The sequence below is a fragment of the Bubalus kerabau genome, chromosome 1 (genome assembly GCF_029407905.1).
Source record: "Bubalus kerabau isolate K-KA32 ecotype Philippines breed swamp buffalo chromosome 1, PCC_UOA_SB_1v2, whole genome shotgun sequence".
Lineage (NCBI taxonomy): Eukaryota > Metazoa > Chordata > Mammalia > Artiodactyla > Bovidae > Bubalus > Bubalus kerabau.
The window spans coordinates 271,539,881-271,558,978 of NC_073624.1; the positions used below are offsets into that span (position 1 = coordinate 271,539,881).

General features: G+C 38.3%; 2 protein-coding genes across 9 annotated transcripts in view; one reads left to right on the top strand and one right to left on the bottom strand.

The window, feature by feature from the left end:
- The window catches only part of PAM (peptidylglycine alpha-amidating monooxygenase), a 314,671-nt gene that overhangs the window by 146,444 nt on the left and 149,129 nt on the right, over positions 1-19,098 (top strand). The window lies entirely within an intron of this gene.
- LOC129640355 (40S ribosomal protein S26-like) lies at positions 12,684-13,031 on the bottom strand. Its single transcript, XM_055565640.1, has one exon. It carries the CDS (start codon positions 13,029-13,031, stop codon positions 12,684-12,686), a length of 348 nt encoding a protein of 115 aa, XP_055421615.1.

Sequence of the window (19,098 nt, forward strand, 5' to 3'; positions counted from 1 at the left end):
AATTCCAGAGAAGGCAATGGCACCCCACTCCAGTACTCTTGCCTGGAAAACCCCATGGATGGAGGAGCCTGGTAGGCTGCAGTCCATGGCGTCGCTAAGAGTCAGGCACGACTGAGCGACTTCACTTTCACTTTTCACTTTCATGCATTGGAGAAGGAAATGGCAACCCACTCCAGTGTTCTTGCCTGGAGAATCCCAGGGACGGGGGAGCCCGGTGGACTATTGTCTATGGGGTCGCACAGAGTTGGACATGACTGAAGTGACTTAGCAGGCAGGCAGGCAGGCAGGATAATTCTGAAGACTGAGCAAGGTCGTACCAGCGGCATTATTTAGTTGCCCTGTATATGCTAAGTTCTTCCAAAATATGAATTCATTGTCATTTTGTGAAAGAACCTTAAGAGGAGAAAGAAATTACCAGCCCTTATACTTTTAGTAATTATTTCATAGGGTAGATAAGACATCATAATAATAAGAAAGGTGGCCAGTGAAGAAAAATAGAAGGTTTGAACCTGGGTGAGAGAAATGTGGGGGAAATAAGCAAAGAAGTAAATCTTTCAGTGTGCTTATTCTTGAGTAATTTCCATTAAAAATGGCCCTTATGATCAGAGAATGAACACTGAGAACGGATGTTTTTCTCAAAGTTCTTATATATCTTTTATCCTTAGAAATGAAGTTATCAAAAGCAGTTCATCAGTATGAAACTTGAATTTTTTTCTGTATTTATTTGAAGTCAGCCTGTATTTCTTCACTCTGCTGAGAACTTTGTACATTGACCTTACTAAAAAATTACTCTTGTCTAAGTCCTTTCAGATCCTGTGTTTACATAGCATTTTATTTAATTGTTGTTTGTGCCACATAGGTTCTCTGCAGTCTTGGTTTAAGGATTCACAAATGTAAATTAATTTGTAAAAAAATATAATCTTACAAAAATTATTTTCTCTTGAACCTAATAACTCTAAATCATGTGATAATTGAATTTCTTTCTATCAGGATGTGTTAGGCTGTCATTTTCTTCCCTTATTTTGGGAGTGATTTGAGAACTATGAAGGAAAACACTTTTTCCTTTCTGAACCGCTTGCAAATTCTGGTCTCATTCTGCGCTTATCTTTTGAAGAGTCACAGATCATGCTTGAAAATCAGAAGATGGTCTTCCTCTGTGCTCCTGAGCACAAATATCTATCACCAGGAATGAAAGAAAACCAAAGAGTTCTGAATTTAAAAATCAGACACCCTAGAGCAACAAGTTGAAAAACTTGAAATTAGAGCCTTAAATTTTCACTTGTTTCAAAATAATGGTGAAAGAATGTAGTCACTCAAATGAAACCAGAACGAAGAAAATACTTCCTACAAAATTTTCTCAAGAGCTTCTCAAAATCCTTCTCTTTGTTTTTGCTTTTTTTCTCCCCCGTGAACAACCATTAGAAAATGTTTACTAATATATTTTAACTTTTTTATTTTCTAACGGAAGAAGGGAAAAATATCCCTTGCTGCCACAAGGCATGTGCAATCACATGAGAAGCACCTAGCTCTCACACGCTTTTCTTACTGTACTAGTTTAGGAAATCAGTTTTAAAATATCAAGCTGTTATCATAACATCACTTATAAACAGCATTTCCTAAGGATTTGTGTTTATCAAAGAGGTAATACATAATGCAAGGTAAATGCAGAATTGTGGTGCTTTCATTTTCTTATGTTGAGAATGCTGATTAAACTTTTTCATGTAAAGTCATTTAGTTGTACAGAAGTTTGGCTTATGACTGATTTGGGGGTATATTGTAATACGTTAAATCTAGCTATTTTAAATTCAGTCATTATAGGGGAAAAGTTTCCCCAGCCAGAGCTTAAAATTCAGGACAAGGTAGGAAAGGAGCCCAGAAAACTGAAGCTTTACTGGAGTAATTTTTAGTTCTTTGGGGTTTGTAATTTACTTGTCTGCTTTCTAGTTATTATTATGTAATATTTGCATTAAAGAAAATAAAAACTCTTGTTTTCTTTTGAGCACAAAAATAAAAGGAAGGGAGACACCCCACCCTTCTATGTTTCCATTTTCCCTCACAGGTCAGATGAAGCCTTATTACACAAAAGGAGAAAATTAACGTCAGCCTCTGGGCATCAGCCTTAGGTTAGCTGTTCTCCTCATTGTAGAGAATGGATCTGAAGCAGCTGGGCAGCGCCCAGGGGCAATTCCCACCTGACTTGAGAGCTTGAACTTGCAACCCCTCCGTGGGTTTCCTGACCACCTCTGAGCGTTTGGCAGTCACGTTCCTTTCTGCCTTCTGTAGTCCTCTGACCTGCCCACCACTACACAGCATCCTCTTCTGACTCAGTCTGTACACTAGAACAGACATGGCTGATGGGATTTAACTGAGAAGCTGTTTGGACAATATTAAGAATTGTGAGGCCAGGGTTGTGAAACACCTCCAGTAGCCCGTCCTGCACTAGGGCATTTCTGTTGCAGTGAAGAAAAGACCATGGGTGAAAACTGGTTGCATTAAGTCATTGTCTTACAATGAACCGTATTCTTGGTTTTTAGTGTTTCTTTTTCCTCTGTTCTTCATTATTTCTCCCTTTATGAAAATCTAGAAGCATGATGATCTTGCTATTGAAGAAGGGAAATCAAGAAATATCCAAATTCTGGACTAGTATGTGTTTTTTATTTAGAAAGACTTAGGCAATGTGTATAAAATGCCAAGATTTGGAAAAAGAGCAGCAAAAGAGATTAAAATGGTATGCCCTTTCCCTTCCCCAAACTGAGGAAGAACTATTACTTCTTTCACCAATAGAGAAGCTAATGGCAAAGAAAATTTAGTGATTATTAGAAAGGAAGGTCACCAGGCCCTTGTTTTGTTTGCTTAGCTGTGTCATATTGTTTTTTCCTCTTTCTTTTTTGGAAGTTCAGGACTGGTATCATGTAGGATGCTATTTGTCAAATTCTTAAGTTGTATTTGGACTTCCCTGGTAGCTCAGACGGTGAAGCGTCTGCCTACAATGTGGGAGACCTGGGTTCAATCCCTGGGTCAGGAAGGTCTCCTGGAGAAGAAATGGCACCCCACTCCAGGATTCTTGCCTGGAAAATCCCATGGACAGAGGAGCCTGGTAGGCTACAGTCCATGGGGTTGCAGAGAGTCGGACACGACTGAGCGACTTCACTTTTCACTTCACTTAAGTTGTATTTATTTATATAATTCACCCCTTACTTTATTAGCAAGGCTCAATTATACAAATAAATAGAATACAAAAAATGGCTCTTGTAAACAGCTGAAGTCTCATGTAGTTCACTGCTAATTATGTAAGTTTAAAGTATGATGCTTCCTCCTTATTTTTACTAAAACCTATTTAATGTCCATTTAGGGAAGATTGAACTATTAATGAGGTTTGCTACTGTGAAAATAATCTAAACGTCACATATCTGAGTTCAGTCTTGTAAATAAATATATATATGTATATATACACACACACAGAGAGAGAGACCATTTTTTTCCTTTTTTTTATTAAAAATGAGAAACAGAAAGGAGACTTCTATTTTCAGTTAATGTTTGATATTTTTGAATTAAAAGGATACCTAAAGAGGATATTAGGAAAAACAGCTATGGTATAAGAGTCTCCCTTATAATCACCTATTTTCTTAATAAGATGTAGAGTCCTTTTTTTTTTTTTCTTGGTTAATTGTTTAAAGGAGCAAACATTTACTCAGTGCTCATCATGTAACACTACTGTATTAGTCATTTCACAAGCATTGTCTTACTAATTCTCATAAAAACTTTGTGTTCAGGGTACAAATATTCCAATTCTTTTATATGAGAAATTGAAACTCAAGGAGATTAAATAAGCTGTCCATATCCAAATAGCCTGTAAATTAAAGAACAAGGATTTAAATACAGTTTTACTTGAACCTGAGATGCGTGCTTATTTCATAATTCTCTGCTGCCGATCTGTTAATGGCCTATGTGTTTCTCAGAAAATGTTACTACTATGTATTTTTCTATGTGCATTCATGTGTACACACACACGTATTTTTTTATTACACATATATTATAAAATAAAAGCTTTCTTTAGTTAAAAAAATGAAAATATAAATTATTGGCTCCATCCTAAATTGTTCATTAACTTTAAAAATTTTTTCTCATGTCTGTCTAGAAAGAAATGATGCTAATCTGAATTCTGATAAAACTCTGAGAAAATATTCCTGATAAAGGCTATTAAAAGACATATTGCAGTCAACCTAGTTCAGTTTAACACAATTTTGAATTATCTCTGTCTAAATCTAAGCCAGAGATTAGAAAATTATTTCTTAAAGTGTCAGATAGTAAATATTTTCAGCTTGCCAGTCAGCCATAAGGTCCCAGTTGTAACCTCTGTAGTTAGAAAGCAGCCGCAGACAATATGTAAATGAATAGCTTGGCTTTGTTCCAATAAAAAAACTTTATTTACTGAAGCAGGCAGCTACCCATAGACTCTTGTCCCTTGATCCCAGATCGAAACCACTACATATGCCATTTAGGCTAATAAATGGATTTAACCTTCGACATCTCATTAACTGTGTCTTCTGACTTACAGAACATAGAGAATAAAAATACCCATGTATGGTTAACAGCACTATGATCTTTGTTCCTTAGTTAGCTATTCAGTTTTTATAAGTAAATGGTCAAACAAGAGTTCTTTTATTTGAAATACTGTGTATCACACTTCTCCATCTCCCTAAGTGGCAATTCCTGTCTTACGGTTTCTCTAGACCAAATAGACTGGGGTCTTTCTTGGCTCCTCTTACACCATTTAAATCATGTGCCAGAAAATCCTGTTGGTTCTGCCTTCCAAATATGTCCAGAATCCAGCCCTTTGTCCCCACGCCCACCTTTCCCATTCTGGCCCCTGCCCTAGCTTCTCATTCCTGGATCTTGAGGAGAGCTCTCCTAACTGACCCGCCTTGCGCTCTTATATCCTGAGAACCCGTGCTCCTTCCTGCAGCCACAGGGATCCTATTAAAACAGAAATCAGACCACATTACCCTTCTCCAAATACCCTTTTAAGAGCTTCCTATGCCCCTCACATTTGAAAACAAGACTTTATTTTGTTGTTCAGTCACTCAGTCGTGTCGGACTCTTTGCGACCCCGTGGGCTGCAGCATGCCAGGCTTCCCTGTCCATCACCATCTCCCAGAGCTTGCTCACACTCATGTCCATTGAGTTGGTGATGGCATCCAACCACCTCATCCTGTCGTCCTCTTCTCCTCTTGCTTTCAGTCTTTCCCAGCATCAAGAAATCTTTTCCAATAAGTCGGCTCTTTGCAGCAAGTGGCCAAAGTATTGGAGGTTCAGCTTCAGCATCAGTCCCTCCAATGAGTATTTAGGGTTGATTTCCTTTAGGATGGACTGGTTTGATCCCTTTGCAGTCCAAGGGACTCTCAAGAGTCTTCTCCAACACCACTTTAATTGTATTTAAGTTCAAAAGCATCAGTTCTTTATTGCAACCTCCAAAGGGCCCCTGATAGCTCAGTTGGTAAAGAATCCACCTGCAGTGCAGGAGACCCTGGTTCGATTCCTGGGTTGGGAAGATCCCCTGGAGAAGGGAAAGGTTATCCACTCCAGTATTCTGGCCTGGAGAATTCCGTGGACTGGACTGTATAGTCCATGGGGTTGCAAAGAGTCAGACACGACTGAGCGACTTTCACTTTCCAAAGTAATTTCTCCTGCAGTCTTTTTCCACTCCTTTGTCTCTTATCCCTTATTTCTCTTATAAATTATTATGGGGATAAGACATATAACAGAAATAAGGGATGAAAGACTAGAGCTAGATCAGAACTCTAGCACTGCAGCTTGCAAGATCTTAGGCGAGCTGCTTAACTTTTAATGAGCTTCAGTTTCCTCATCTGTAAAATGGGGATAATAACAGTTCTCACCTGACAGGATTGTAGTTAAGTGAATTATATGTAAAGCCTAATACCACTCAGGAAATTACTAGTTACTGTTATTTTTGCCCTAAATTACATTTACAGAAGATGAGTTAAGGCATGTTATCAAGTAACTACTGCAAGGCACCAAAGTACCTTAGAAGAGTTGAGACAGAGAATTACAAAGGATCAAGTTGAGCATGAAGAAGGTGATTGCAACGATACTTTAGTCAGGACAACAATTAAAATTTTCTAAAGTATATTATATAAGCACATTGTGTGCTAGGTCGCTTCAGTCATGTCTGACTCCTTGCGACCCTATGGACTGTACCTGCCAGACAAGAATACTGGAGTGGGTTGCCATGCCCTCCTCCAGGGGATCTTCCTGACCCAGGAATGGAGTCCACATCTCTTACATTTCCTGCATTTTCAGGCGGGTTCTTTACCACTGGCACCACCTGGGAAGCCCTATACACGCAGATAGAGTCTGCATTTTTTTCTTTCTTCTTTAGGAAATCTTTGTGGAGGCAGTAGTATTTGGAGAATGTAGTTCATGAGTAGAGAGATTTGGAAACAAACATTTGGAATCCCTATAAAAAGCACCATCCTAGAAATAGTGCTATAAACAGATGATATAATCAGAACCTCAACTTTTGTAATTTTGTCTTTAAAAGAATCTGGTAGGTACAGTTTACTAAGAGAAGAGTTACGTACCTTTAGGCACCAAAACCATCACTATCAATCATGTAAAACAAATATTCAAAATGAAGTTGATCAAAATACATTTATAAAGGAATGCTTGATATATCAAATAGACTCCAAAGAGGAAATGTGTAAAGAAGTTGAATATTTTAGTCAATAGAATAATTTAATATATTTAACACATAGTAAATGTAATTTAACATATATATATAAAATTTTACATTGTAGAAAGAGAATATACATTTCTGAATGTATATAAAATATCCTAAAAATCACATAGCTAGACATTAAGAAACTTCAGCTTACTACAGTAGAGTTTTATAGCTCTTATCCTCTCTAATGATAACCAATAAAACTAGAAATAGACCATGGGGAGATGCTTTGGAAAACAGAGACTTAGAAATTAAGGACCATTATTCTATACAATCCATGAAAAAAGGAGAAAAACAAAACTGAAATTATAAATTATCTATAAAGTGTTGGCAAGACAAATACTTTAATAACAAAACCCATGAGACCCAGCTAAAGCAGTATGCAGAGAAAAACTGATGGCCTTAAATTCTTTTATAATGAAAAAGTAGCATGAAAGTAAGTTTAAATAGATAATTCAACTTAAAAAATGAAGAAAGCAACAGTTAAATCAGCAAAAAGAAAGATTAAAGATAGAAGCTGAAATTTATAGAATAGGTCAAATAATAATATAAATGAAATAAGAAACCATTTATTTGAATATCCATTAAAATGGATAAGCTCATGACAAGCCTAACTAAAGACTAAAAACTACAAAAATTATATATTGTTAGAACGTATAAAGAAAACATTTTAGATATTATTATTTGTACCTCTGTTGGTATATTTTATAATCTTGAGGAAATGGTGATTTTCTAGAAAATAATTAGCTATCCAAATTGACCTAAAATGATATTTAAAAAACTGAACAGACCACTAACTATAGAAGACACTGCTGCTGCTGCTAAGTCACTTCAGTCATGTCCGACTCTGTGCGGCCCCATAGACGGCAGCCCACCAGGCTCCCCCATCCCTGGGATTCTCCAGGCAAGAACACTGGAGTGGGTTGCCATTTCCTTCTCCAATGCATGAAAGTGAAAAGTGAAAGTGAAGTCGCTCAGTTGTGTCCGACTGTGAGCGACCCCATAGACTACAGCCTACCAGGCTCTTCCATCCATGGGATTTTCCAGGCAAGAGTACTGGAGTGGGGTGCCATTGCCTTCTCCGATAGAAGACACTAGAAAGGTTAAAAAAAAAAACAACATACCTACACACATACATACAAACTTTTAAAGGTAAGAATTATTTAACCAAGAATAGACTGAGAATGAGTAAAAACATGACAGAAAAAAGACTAATATGCCAAATATATAAAGCGGTCCCACAGATTGCTGAGAAGGCAAGCCACCCAAAAGCAATGAAGGATATTAGTTTTAAATTAACAGAATGGAAAAGGCTTAAACCCTGTTAATCATCATAAAAAAGAATCATAAAAAAATAAAGAGAAAAAATTAAAATACCCTATTTTTAACCCATTAACATGGCAAAATATATTAAAAAGAGCTATAATGGAGATTATAAGGATGAAAAGACATGGGCAGGCTCATACATTGTTGGTGGAGAATGCACTGCCACAATCTTTTTAATAAAATTGTCTGGCATTATCTTTTAAAGTAAAAATATTTGTATCCTTAAAATTGTGGGAGATCATTCTATAGGATATTATGCAAGAAAGGGAAGTGTTAGTCACTCAGTCGTGTCTGACTCTTCGCGACCCCATGGACTATAGCCCGCCAGGCTCCTCTGTCCATGGGATTCTCCAGGGAAGAATACTAGAGTGGGTAACCGTTCCCTCCTCCAGGGGATCTTCCTGACCCAGGGATTGAACCCATGTCTCCCACATTGTGGGCAGATTCTTTACTGTCTGAGCCACCAGGGAAGGCCTTAGAATATTACGCATTAAGTGTAAAACTAAGATGGGTCTGTTGTCCTGCCTTAGAAGAACTGTCATCGTGCGTTAAGTGAGAGAAGCAAACTACAGAGTCATGTGCAGAGTGTGACCCTGTCTTAATAAAAATAAATAACAAAATGTCTATATATATGGGTCTGTTTGGATATACATTTTTGTACAAGCATGGAGGAAGTTGGAAAAAGGCACTTTAAGCTTGTAAACTCTGGTTCCCTTGGAGAGGCAGTGGAGGAGTATGGCAACAGATTTTTTAGTATATATCCAAATTATCTTATCATTAAAAGAACATCTATTTTATAGTTGCTAAAATTTAACAAAGAAACAAACAATATCACCAGGAAAAAGAATGCCAACAAAAAGAATCATCTACTTTCTTGGTATAAACCCCTAATGTTCTAGAAATCTCTAGAGGGGTTTTCCACACAATGCCTCTAATTGATAAATTTTTAATTCCTATTTCTCTGCTTTGCAACAGTGCTATTAAGAGAGCCTGATTAATGAAAGAATTTAGAAAATTTGGTACACGTTTAGAAACAAATAGAGCCAGATTTGTAGGGGGTCATTCTTCTATTATAGTCAGTCTGAAGATATTTGCGGAAGGCAACCATGCATATCTTTCCACATTAGCAAGAAAAGTGATGTTCTTTGCACTTATTAGCCCCCAGAAAAATCCTCTTTCTTTCACTTATTTTCAGATTTATGTAGTCTGAATTAATATTTCAATAACCCTATTCAAGAGGAACATTTGGAGCTATTCCACATGAATGTTGTATTCTTTAAGCAGAAGTGCAGAACATACTCTTTCCAGGCACAGATTGCTTTTCACAGATAATGTATTCTGCTTAATCATGTATAAAGGGACAAATCTGATGTACACATTTAAGGCATGGCTCTGTCTTAGCATGCATAAGTCACCCCCTCCAACAAACCTCAGAGCATTTTTAAAGAGGAACGTATATAAAAACAGGGAATACATTGCCTCTATATACTGCATCATCCTCCCAACTCAGCTAATACAGTAGTAAATGAAAACATTTGCCATGGCAACATCGATTTACAAAGGGCAAATGATGTTTCTTCAAGATTAGAGTATTTCCTCTCATAGATCTCAGAGGTACACACAGTTAACACTTTAACACCCTTATTTAACACCCTTATTTAATAATTTTATGTAAGACTGAAAAAACTTTGATAGATTATTTTTAAATATTTTAATTCAGAAATAGAATCCAAAGCAGAACAACAAACTCTTAACAAAAGCTGAAGTCAAATTCAAGGCAGGCAGAAAAATACCACTACAATATTTTAGTCTTTACTGTTTATGGAAATAAAAGTTTTTCATTTTGTGGTAAGCTGTACTGAACTGTGGTTAATCATTTGCTTCCAGCTGAATTATCCTTTTGCTATGAGGATGCAAATTCTGTTTACCTTACTGTTTCTACAATTGATATTGTTAGCTATAATATTTAGCTTCCCCATTTTGGATATGTTAAAATACTACATTCATCTCCTTAATGTATTTTTCATAGATGCTAAGGCAGTATTCACAGATATTTTACTGTTGTGGTTTCATCTACTTGCCTTGGACTTTAAAGGCAGACACAGTAGATGCAAGAAAGAAGATACATTGGTAGCCTGGGCAAATGCAAGAAAGAAGTGATTGTAGTGTGGTCAAACAAGTTTAGAAGTTAACAAATAGTCTCTGTATTGTTTTTCTGCAGTCATAACCACTCCATAATACAAAATGGGGAAAATTGTGCTCAAGGGTGAGGAAATTAAGTTCCTGCCCTGAACACTCCAGAGTTGAGAGTAAAAAATTTATCTTACTCAACATGAATTCTTTGACTCTGCTAGAGGTATATACTGTTCTATTTTCTACCTAGAGTTTAGTTAATCAGCACAGTAAGCTTGGGTCTAGAAGCCCACGGCTGTTGGGCGTAAGGAGACTTTTAGTCCTTCAATCAATTGCAGCAGGAGTCAGTTGAAATAAATAAGGTACTGCACACCATTCCTGCCCACAGTATTCTCTTTTCACTTCTGTTTGTGGTGACCTGAAGACCTTCTACAATAGCCAAAGAAATTTGAAGTGCCACTGAAGCAAATAAAAACCAAATCTAGCACTCCTTTAATGCTTCCAAGTCTGCTGCCATTGGAAGACTCCATGTCATTTATTTCCTCACTTCCCACAACATGTATTCCCCAAGATTAAAAAAAAAAACAAACATGTCAGTTGTCCAAAAAAAGTTGACAAATATATGAGTCCAAGCTCGTTTTCTTCCATTTTAAAAATAAAACGTCTAAAACCTATGTATTATGGTTAAGAACTTTATAGAGGACAGAGATTTGCAAACCTGTGGGTCACTATGTTATGAAGGAGGACATAAGTTGAATGATCTAGAGTCTTCGTTGTGGTGTCAATTCAAGAAATCATTGATTTAGAATGAGTTTTTTAAAGTACATTTGAAGCTACTAGTGAAATCCAGGAGTATTATTGAAAATATATAATTATTAGTAGAGTTAACTCAGGCATATATAAAATTTTATAGAAATTTTGCTCAAATATTGAAATGTAAACAAGATTGAAATGATTTTTCCAACTCTTCTTTTTCTAAATATCTGTCTGCCAGACCATTTTCTGAAATCGTTTTTAAACATAAACAAAAGTTGTATAAAATAATCTAACCAACGTTTTATTATATATTATAAAATAATCATTGTAATACCCATGTACAGCAGTCACTATAATGTACCTAACCTATTGCATAGTGCAAATGAATAAACTAGCCTTGTTAGCCAGCCATTATTTACAGTATTACTTTTGTGGGCCTGGGGGAGAAATCTGAATTCCATCTGAGTATTAATCACTAGAGGAACAAATCTCCATTTCAGGACTCTTCATTGAAACATCATCTCCACCTCTATCGTTCTTGAGATATACTTTCAAGTTCCTTAAGAAGAAAGACTTACCTGTCTTGTTCATCATTCTGTTCCCTGAGCCTAAAAATGATGCTGTGTTCCAATAAAGATTATGATTAATTTTTTTTAGAAAGGAGGGAAATTATCTTCATATCAAGAATATTTCCTGTTCTGCCCCAGTATTCCTAAGCATGTGCTTGGACACACACACACACATATAAACCAGTGACTGTAGTATTTTTTGTGTCTCTGTGTGGATCATGACTTAGGAGTCCCCTGCTGCCATGCTTTTCATATGGAAGAAATATTCTGAAGTTCAATGTTTTTATTTTAACTACTACCTAACTTTTTATTCCTGCATGATATTTTCATTTCTATCAGCTTATTTGAGATATAATTTACTTAAAAATTCACCAATTTTAAATCTACAACTTGATGAATGCTGGCAAATAATATGCAGTTGTGTAACTGCCACGAAGACATGATAAAGACGTTTGTTTCACCCCAGACATCCCCTCATGTCCCATCATTCCCCCTCACATGCCTTTCCTCATCCCCATCCTGTATCCCCTGGCAACTGCTGATGGTTCCATCACTGGTTTAGCCTTTTATAGATACACATGTAGATGTAACACAACAGTTTGTTTGGTGTCTGCCTTCTTTCGCTTAGCATGCTGCTTTTGTGATTCATCCACGACATTGTGTTTATCAGTAGCTCCTTTTTATTGCAAGTTGTAGCTGTGGGGAAGTCTGGACTCTAGTTCAGGCAAGACTGGCTCTAGACCTTGTGCTCTTAAACCACTCCATTATCTTATTGCTGTTTTTCATTCCATATGATTTTCTTAATCATCTCTGGTCATGCTGTTCTCCTATTCAGAAATCTTCAACAACTCCTTATTGTGATCAAATACATTTCCTAGTTCAATTTTTTTTTAATTCTCTGCCCTGTGGTCCCCATCTGAATCACTTTTCTTCATATTTCCTGCTTTACTTTTTTCTGAGTTCCCTATTTTCTACCACACTCAGCCTGTTTATTATTCCCACCAATAGATGCCTTTGAATCCCCTGACATTATTCTTTCTGCTTATTGTAATTTCTTTGCCCTGCATCTTTCACCTATTTTTTTTTTAGTGTAATTTCCATTTTATTGTCCTTTCATAGAAACCAATATTTCTTTCAGTCTTTAAGGACTTGGATCCTTACATGGGCTTTGGTGGAGGACATGGGGCTGCACCTAGAGGTCTAAATCGGGGTGCAGGTGTTCGATCCTTCCGGGCTTCCCAAGAGCGATTCCTGACTACCTTGCTGTGAATGGCATAACTCAGGCAGTAATGTAGTTTCACATACAGCTTGGGAAGCACATGGGCATCAAAAACACTCTCTTCAGAAATGTCCCTGACGGCTGCGGCCTCTACGATGTTTCTAATGAGGAACTTCTTAATGGCCTTATCCTTGGGCACCCATCGGGCACAGCTGGTGCAGCGAATAGGCTGCATGTGGCCGTGGCCCTTTTTGACATGACCATTGTTCCTTCTTTTCTTGGTCATCTTGGAAGTGCGGAGGCAAGAGAGGCCTTCTTCACTTAGTGAAATCTTCCTCATTAAAGTACAGAATCTGGGTCCCTTTCCCGGTGAACCTGACTGATCTCCTCAGAGAGATCTGATCTAGTGCTACAATAATTTACACTGTTCTTATAAACCTATTGTATTGTCACTTGCCGTGATTCATTCCCATGGTTTAAATCTGTCCTGCTTAAAGAAAGGCTCTCTGAAACTAATGACTGCATCTTATTCAGTCTTGGTGCATATTTTTGTCAGTTAATGCTCATGCTGAGCAAACAAATATAATCTACATTGAAATGAAGCCAGCTCAAACCTCTCCTACAGACAAGATATTATTTTCACAGTGTTTTATATCATGTCTTGCACATGAAAGGTACCCAGTGAATATTTGTTGATTAGTAGATCTTCCTTGAATCTGTACCTATTTTCTTCTGCTCCTGGGGACATATAGGAAAGCAAGTAGGCTGATGACCCCTATAATATACTAAGGGTCGTCTGCCTAGCTAAGGCTATATCCCAACTCCTTGCAGAGCACCTAGTAAATATTTATGAAGAATGGGTTGTGTTCTTCAGTCAAGGCTCAGAGCACATTGGCAGGTACAGATTGATTCGGTAGTTAAGTATCTCATCTCCTTGCTTAAAATGGTTGGAACCACATTAGGCTGTTTTACCTCCTTAATGGTCTGTATTCTAGGTATCTACAATTCTTTTCATTTCTTCTTTTGCAATGTCTTCCAGATTTTTGCCTTTTTGTCCTGAGCCAGTGGCTTTCTTTATTCCCTGTCCTTCTCCATTCCTGGTCCTTGCTGTGTCCTTGCCGTGCTTGCTCTCCTCTCCCTGTTTGCCCTCAGTAACGCCTTCCCAGCTTTCAGATCTCAACCTAAGCCTCGTTCTCTTGGAGAACCTTTCCTAAGCATCCCCTCTGTCTCTCCTCCCCTCTCCTGCCTTTCAGAGAGCTGTCATAGCTCCCACAGCTCCTCCTGCCTCTGTTTCAGAATATCCTTCACAGCTGTGATTTTTACCTTTGCTCAGCTCATTATTCCATTCATACCTTTCTTTCCTCATCAGACTGAAGACTATGTAAGAGAAGGAAACACATCTGTCTTTGCTCACCGTTGTATCATCCAGGTCTCATCCAGGTCACTAACAGAAGCCTCAGCATCCATTTGTGGGATACATAGACTGTGAACGGATGGCTGGAGAATGAGTGGATCTCCACTGCCACTCCCCCATTAACAGCTGTTGTTGTTTAGTCCCTAAGTCGTGTCTGCCTCTTTTGTGACCACATGGACTGTAGCCCGCCAGGCTCCTCTTTCCATGGAATTTCCAAGGCAATAGTACTGGATCGGTTTGCCATTTTCTGCCCCGGGGGATTTTCCCAACCCAGGGATCGAACCTGCGTCTCCTTCATTGCAGATGGATTCTTTTACTAGTGAGCCACCAGGGAAGCCCCTTCATGTTACAGACTTTACCTGATTTGATAGCAGCCATCTCCGGGTTTGGTTCCAGACTCCACTGGGATCCCCCTCCCGCTGTATCCTCATTGCTCATCCTCAGTTCCATCAAAGTGTTTTTCCTAAATGACTACACTCATGGTTTTATGCCCCATATCTCAACTCATTCACCTTGACCAACATCACATCTAAACAGATCAAATCTACATTCTCATCATCACCCAAGCTCTTTTATTATCTGGCTTAATTCAGATTTATCCAACTTCCTTTTTCAGAATTCCCTGAATTGTCACCTTTGTGCCTGTTTGTCCATTCACCAGCTTATTTCTGCTTCCACCATGCTTACTCCCCTCTCTGGGTTTTGTTCAAACGCAATTTTTCAGCTCAGGTCTTTTTCTTACCTTTGTCTATCTGACATCTTCCCCTTTGGAGAGACTCTACTTCTCTGCTCAGGGCCTCTCAGATGCTAAGAGAAGACTTGGTCATTTCGTTTTGTTTCTGAGCTTCCGTTTGATCATTTTTTAACATGTTAAGAAATGCCAAAGCATCTGCATTGTATACTACATGCTCCACTGGCCTCTCTCAGTGTACTTTCCACTCCAGCCTCCTCTGGGCGACTGACCTTTATGGGTGCCACCCATAGGCTCTGTTGCTCTCTGGCTTCTAGCAGGCTTCAGTCAGTGGGAGGAACTGGCAAAAGATGGGAAAGCAATAGGATAACATCAGAGTATTTATTTTCTTGGTTCCTTTTCTTTATTTGATGTTTATTTGTTTGGCTGTGCCTGGTCTTAGTGGTGGCATGTAAGATCTAGTTCCCTGACCAAGGATGGAACTGAGACCCCCTGCTTTGAGAGCGTGGAGTCTTAGCCACTGGACCACCAGGAAAGTCCCCAATTCCTTTCTGTTGAGCAACAGGTTGACAGTGACTGGTGTTCTCCCCCAACATCATAGCTATGTCATCTCCTACGGTAACAATTTCTGGATTTGGAAACTCTCCTTCTTCTTCACTCATACGTCTTTGAGTGGCAACAGCTTCAGTTCAGTTCAGTCAGTCAGTCATGTCCAACTCTCTGCGACCCTATGAATCCCAGCATGCCAGGCCTCCCTGTCTATCACCAACTCCTGGAGTTCACCCAAACTCATGTGCATTGAGTCAATGATGCCATCCAGCCATCTCATCCTGTGTCATCCCCTTCTCCTCCTGCCCTCAATCCCTCCCAGCATCAGGGTCTTTTCCAATGAGTCAACTCTTCACATGAGGTGGCCAAGGTATTGGAGTTTCAGCCTCAGCATCAGTCCTTCCAATGAACACCCAGGACTGGTCTCCTTTAGACTGGATGGGGTCTCCTTGCAGTCCAAGGGACTCTCAAGAGTCTCCAGCACCACAGTTCAAAAGCATCAGTTCTTTGGTGCTCAGCTGTCTTCACAGTCCAACTCTCACATCCATACATGACCACTGGAAAAACCATAGCCTTGACTAGACGGACCTTTGTTGGCAAAGTAATATCTCTGCTTTTCAATATGCTATCTAGTTTGGTCATAACTATCCTTCCAAGGAGTAAGCGTCTTTTAATTTCATGGCTGCAATCACCATCTGCAGTGATTTTGGAGCCCTAAAAATAAAGTCTGGCACTGTTTCCCCATCTATTTCCCATGAAGTGATGGGTAAGCGCTTCAGTTCAGTGCAGTCACTCAGTCGTGTCCAACTCTTTGCGACCCCATGAATTGCAGCATGCCAGGCCTCCCTGTCCATCACCAATTCCCAGAGTTCGCTCAAACTCACATCCATCCAGTCAGTGATGCCATCTCATCCTCTGTCATCCCCTTCTCCTCCTGCCCCCAATTCCTCTCAGCATCAGGGTCTTTTCCGGTGAGTCAACTCTTCGCATGAGGTGGCCAAAGTATTGGAGTTTCAGCTTTAGCATCAATTCTTCCAAAGAACACCCATGACTGATCTCCTTTAGGATAGACTGGTTGGATCTCCTTGCAGTCCAAGGGACTCTCAAGAGTCTTCTCCAACACAGTTCAAAAGCATCAATTTTTCGGCCCTCAGCTTTCTTCACGGTCCAACTCTCACATCCATACATGACTACTGGAAAAACCATAGCCTTGACTAGACAGACCTTTGTTGGCAAAGTAATATCTCTGCTTTTCAATATGCTATCTAGTTTGGTCATAACTATCCTTCCAAGGAGTAAGCGTCTTTTAATTTCATGGCTACAATCACCATCTGCAGTGATTTTGGAGCCCAGACAAATAAAGTCTGACACTGTTTCCACTGTTTCCCCATCTATTTCCCATGAAGTGATGGGACCAGATGCCATGATCTTCGTTTTCTGAATGTTGAGCTTTAAGTCAACTTTTTCACTCTCCTCTTTCACGTTCGTCAAGCTTCAGTTCAGTTCAGTTCAGTTCAGTCGCTCAGTCGTGTCCCACTCTTTGTGACCCCATGGACTGCTGCATGCCAGGCCTCCCTGTCCATCACCAACTCCCGGAGTTAACTCAACACTTCACCATTTCCTAGTAGTGAGCTTTGTTTCCTTCATTAGATTCTAAGAAAAGAGCTTTTCCTTTCAAATTTTATCTCCTAGGAGCAAAATATATAGAATCAGTTTGCTGGCTGTTACATTAATTGGTTGGTAGGTTGGTATCAACGATTCTTGGGGACAGACTGTATCTTCTAGTTTTAAGCATTTTAATAGAAAATTTCTAATATATACAAAATTGTTGAGCTTGTATAATGAGTCCCCATGTACCCATCAATGATTATCAGCACATGGTCATTCTTGTTTTATCCATAGTCCTCTACTTGATTCCTCCCCAGCACACACACACACACACTGAATTATTTTCAGGTATCTCCTAGACATCATTTCATTTCATAGTACTTTGTTATGTATTTTCAAAAGGTGAATACTTCATTTTTAAATGTAATCACAATCACCATTATTACCATTATATCATCAAGTATTTAGTCAGCATCAAGTTTCTTTGATGGTTTATATTTTTAAATGTAGTTTTGTTTGCATCAGAATTCAAATGTGGTCCACGTGGTAAATCTTAATCCTGTCTCTTTTAGGAATCTTGAGATTCCATCTGTCTTTTTTTTTCCTTTAGGGTACTTGTCCTAAAGGGTTTCCTGCATTCTAGGATTTGCTGACTGCATCACTCAAGTATCATTTAACATGTCCCTCTGAACTTTGTTTGCTTATACTGATACAGCCAAAGGCTTGAGCAGATTTAGGTTAGGGTTTTGGCAAGAATATTTCATAGGTGATGTTATATAGTACCAACAGAAAGCATATAATGTCTGATTGTCTCTCTTCTTACGATGTTATTCTTATTAAGTTAGGAATTGTGAGATTGATTAATTCACTGTAGAGTTACCTATCAACTTTTCATCTATGGTTTTAGCAGCCGTGGATATTTATCATTGCCTGGGTGCATTAGAAGTCGCGTATCATGAGTATTCTAATTCTGTCATTCCTCTGGAATTTGTCATTGGAAATATTTCTATAAAAAGGAAGTTTGCCCCGTAAACTATTTGATTACTCTTGAATTCAGTTTATATTGTTTATAGTTTATATTCTATAAACTGCTGGATACAGAAGATTAAGTTTTCCTTTCGCATCAACTAAGGGCCACTGACTATATAAACCTAATTATACATTGATGATAATTTAGGGTTACTTATTTTATTGTACTTATCATGCTGTATGTTTATATGAGTATGTGTATCTGAGAAAATATAAGAAAACAAAGCTGAATTTCATTGTAAAACATTGAATTTACTTTTTCATTTGTGTTAAGTTTCCAAACTGACTTAAAGAAGGATGCACTGAAGTGCTGTATTTATGTTTATCGTGTAAAATGAACTAATGATAAGTAAAAACATATTTGGAAAATGGACATTTGCAGTTTCTACAGCTATTTGGTTCATTATAATAATAAGTCCATTAGCTTTATGACAGGTGTTCACCCCAGGGAGTTTCAGTGCAAAGAGAAGTCAACCTTTGTAGCATCATTCCTTGTCTTGAATTATTAATATTGTCTGTCAATGGAAGTTTGAAAATTACAGTGGTTAAATTGGGTTCAAAAAAGCATAAATAAAATTCTTGAAGGGAAAAAATGAGTCAATGCTCTGGAGCTATTTTTGTAGAAATAGGTCCTTTATGAAAGGTTATTAGTGATGTAGCATGGCAAAATTCAACAAACTAATTGAGCCAACACTTGCTGCAGACCTAGTGCTAATGCCAGGTGGTCTTTGGGAATCCAAATAAGAATAAGTCAGGGTTTCGGCTCTGAAACACAGTCCAAGAGCAGGAGACAGACCAGCAAACAAGGAGCCTTGCTGTAATGGCCTGATGTTGAAATAGATGTTAATGAAGTCAAAAGGAAAAGCAGAGAACATTCCAAAGAATATTTTTATATTTGATTATATAGTTCCTCTTAGAAGTTCAAGGCAAGGATGCACATCTGTTGTAATGTTTTCTTTATGAGTTGGAAGTCTAAGGAAAATGAATAAGTCACGGAATTGCTATAAGGGAGGTGGAGAGAAGCAGAATGGCTTGATCATTATATTTAAATACATGACTTCA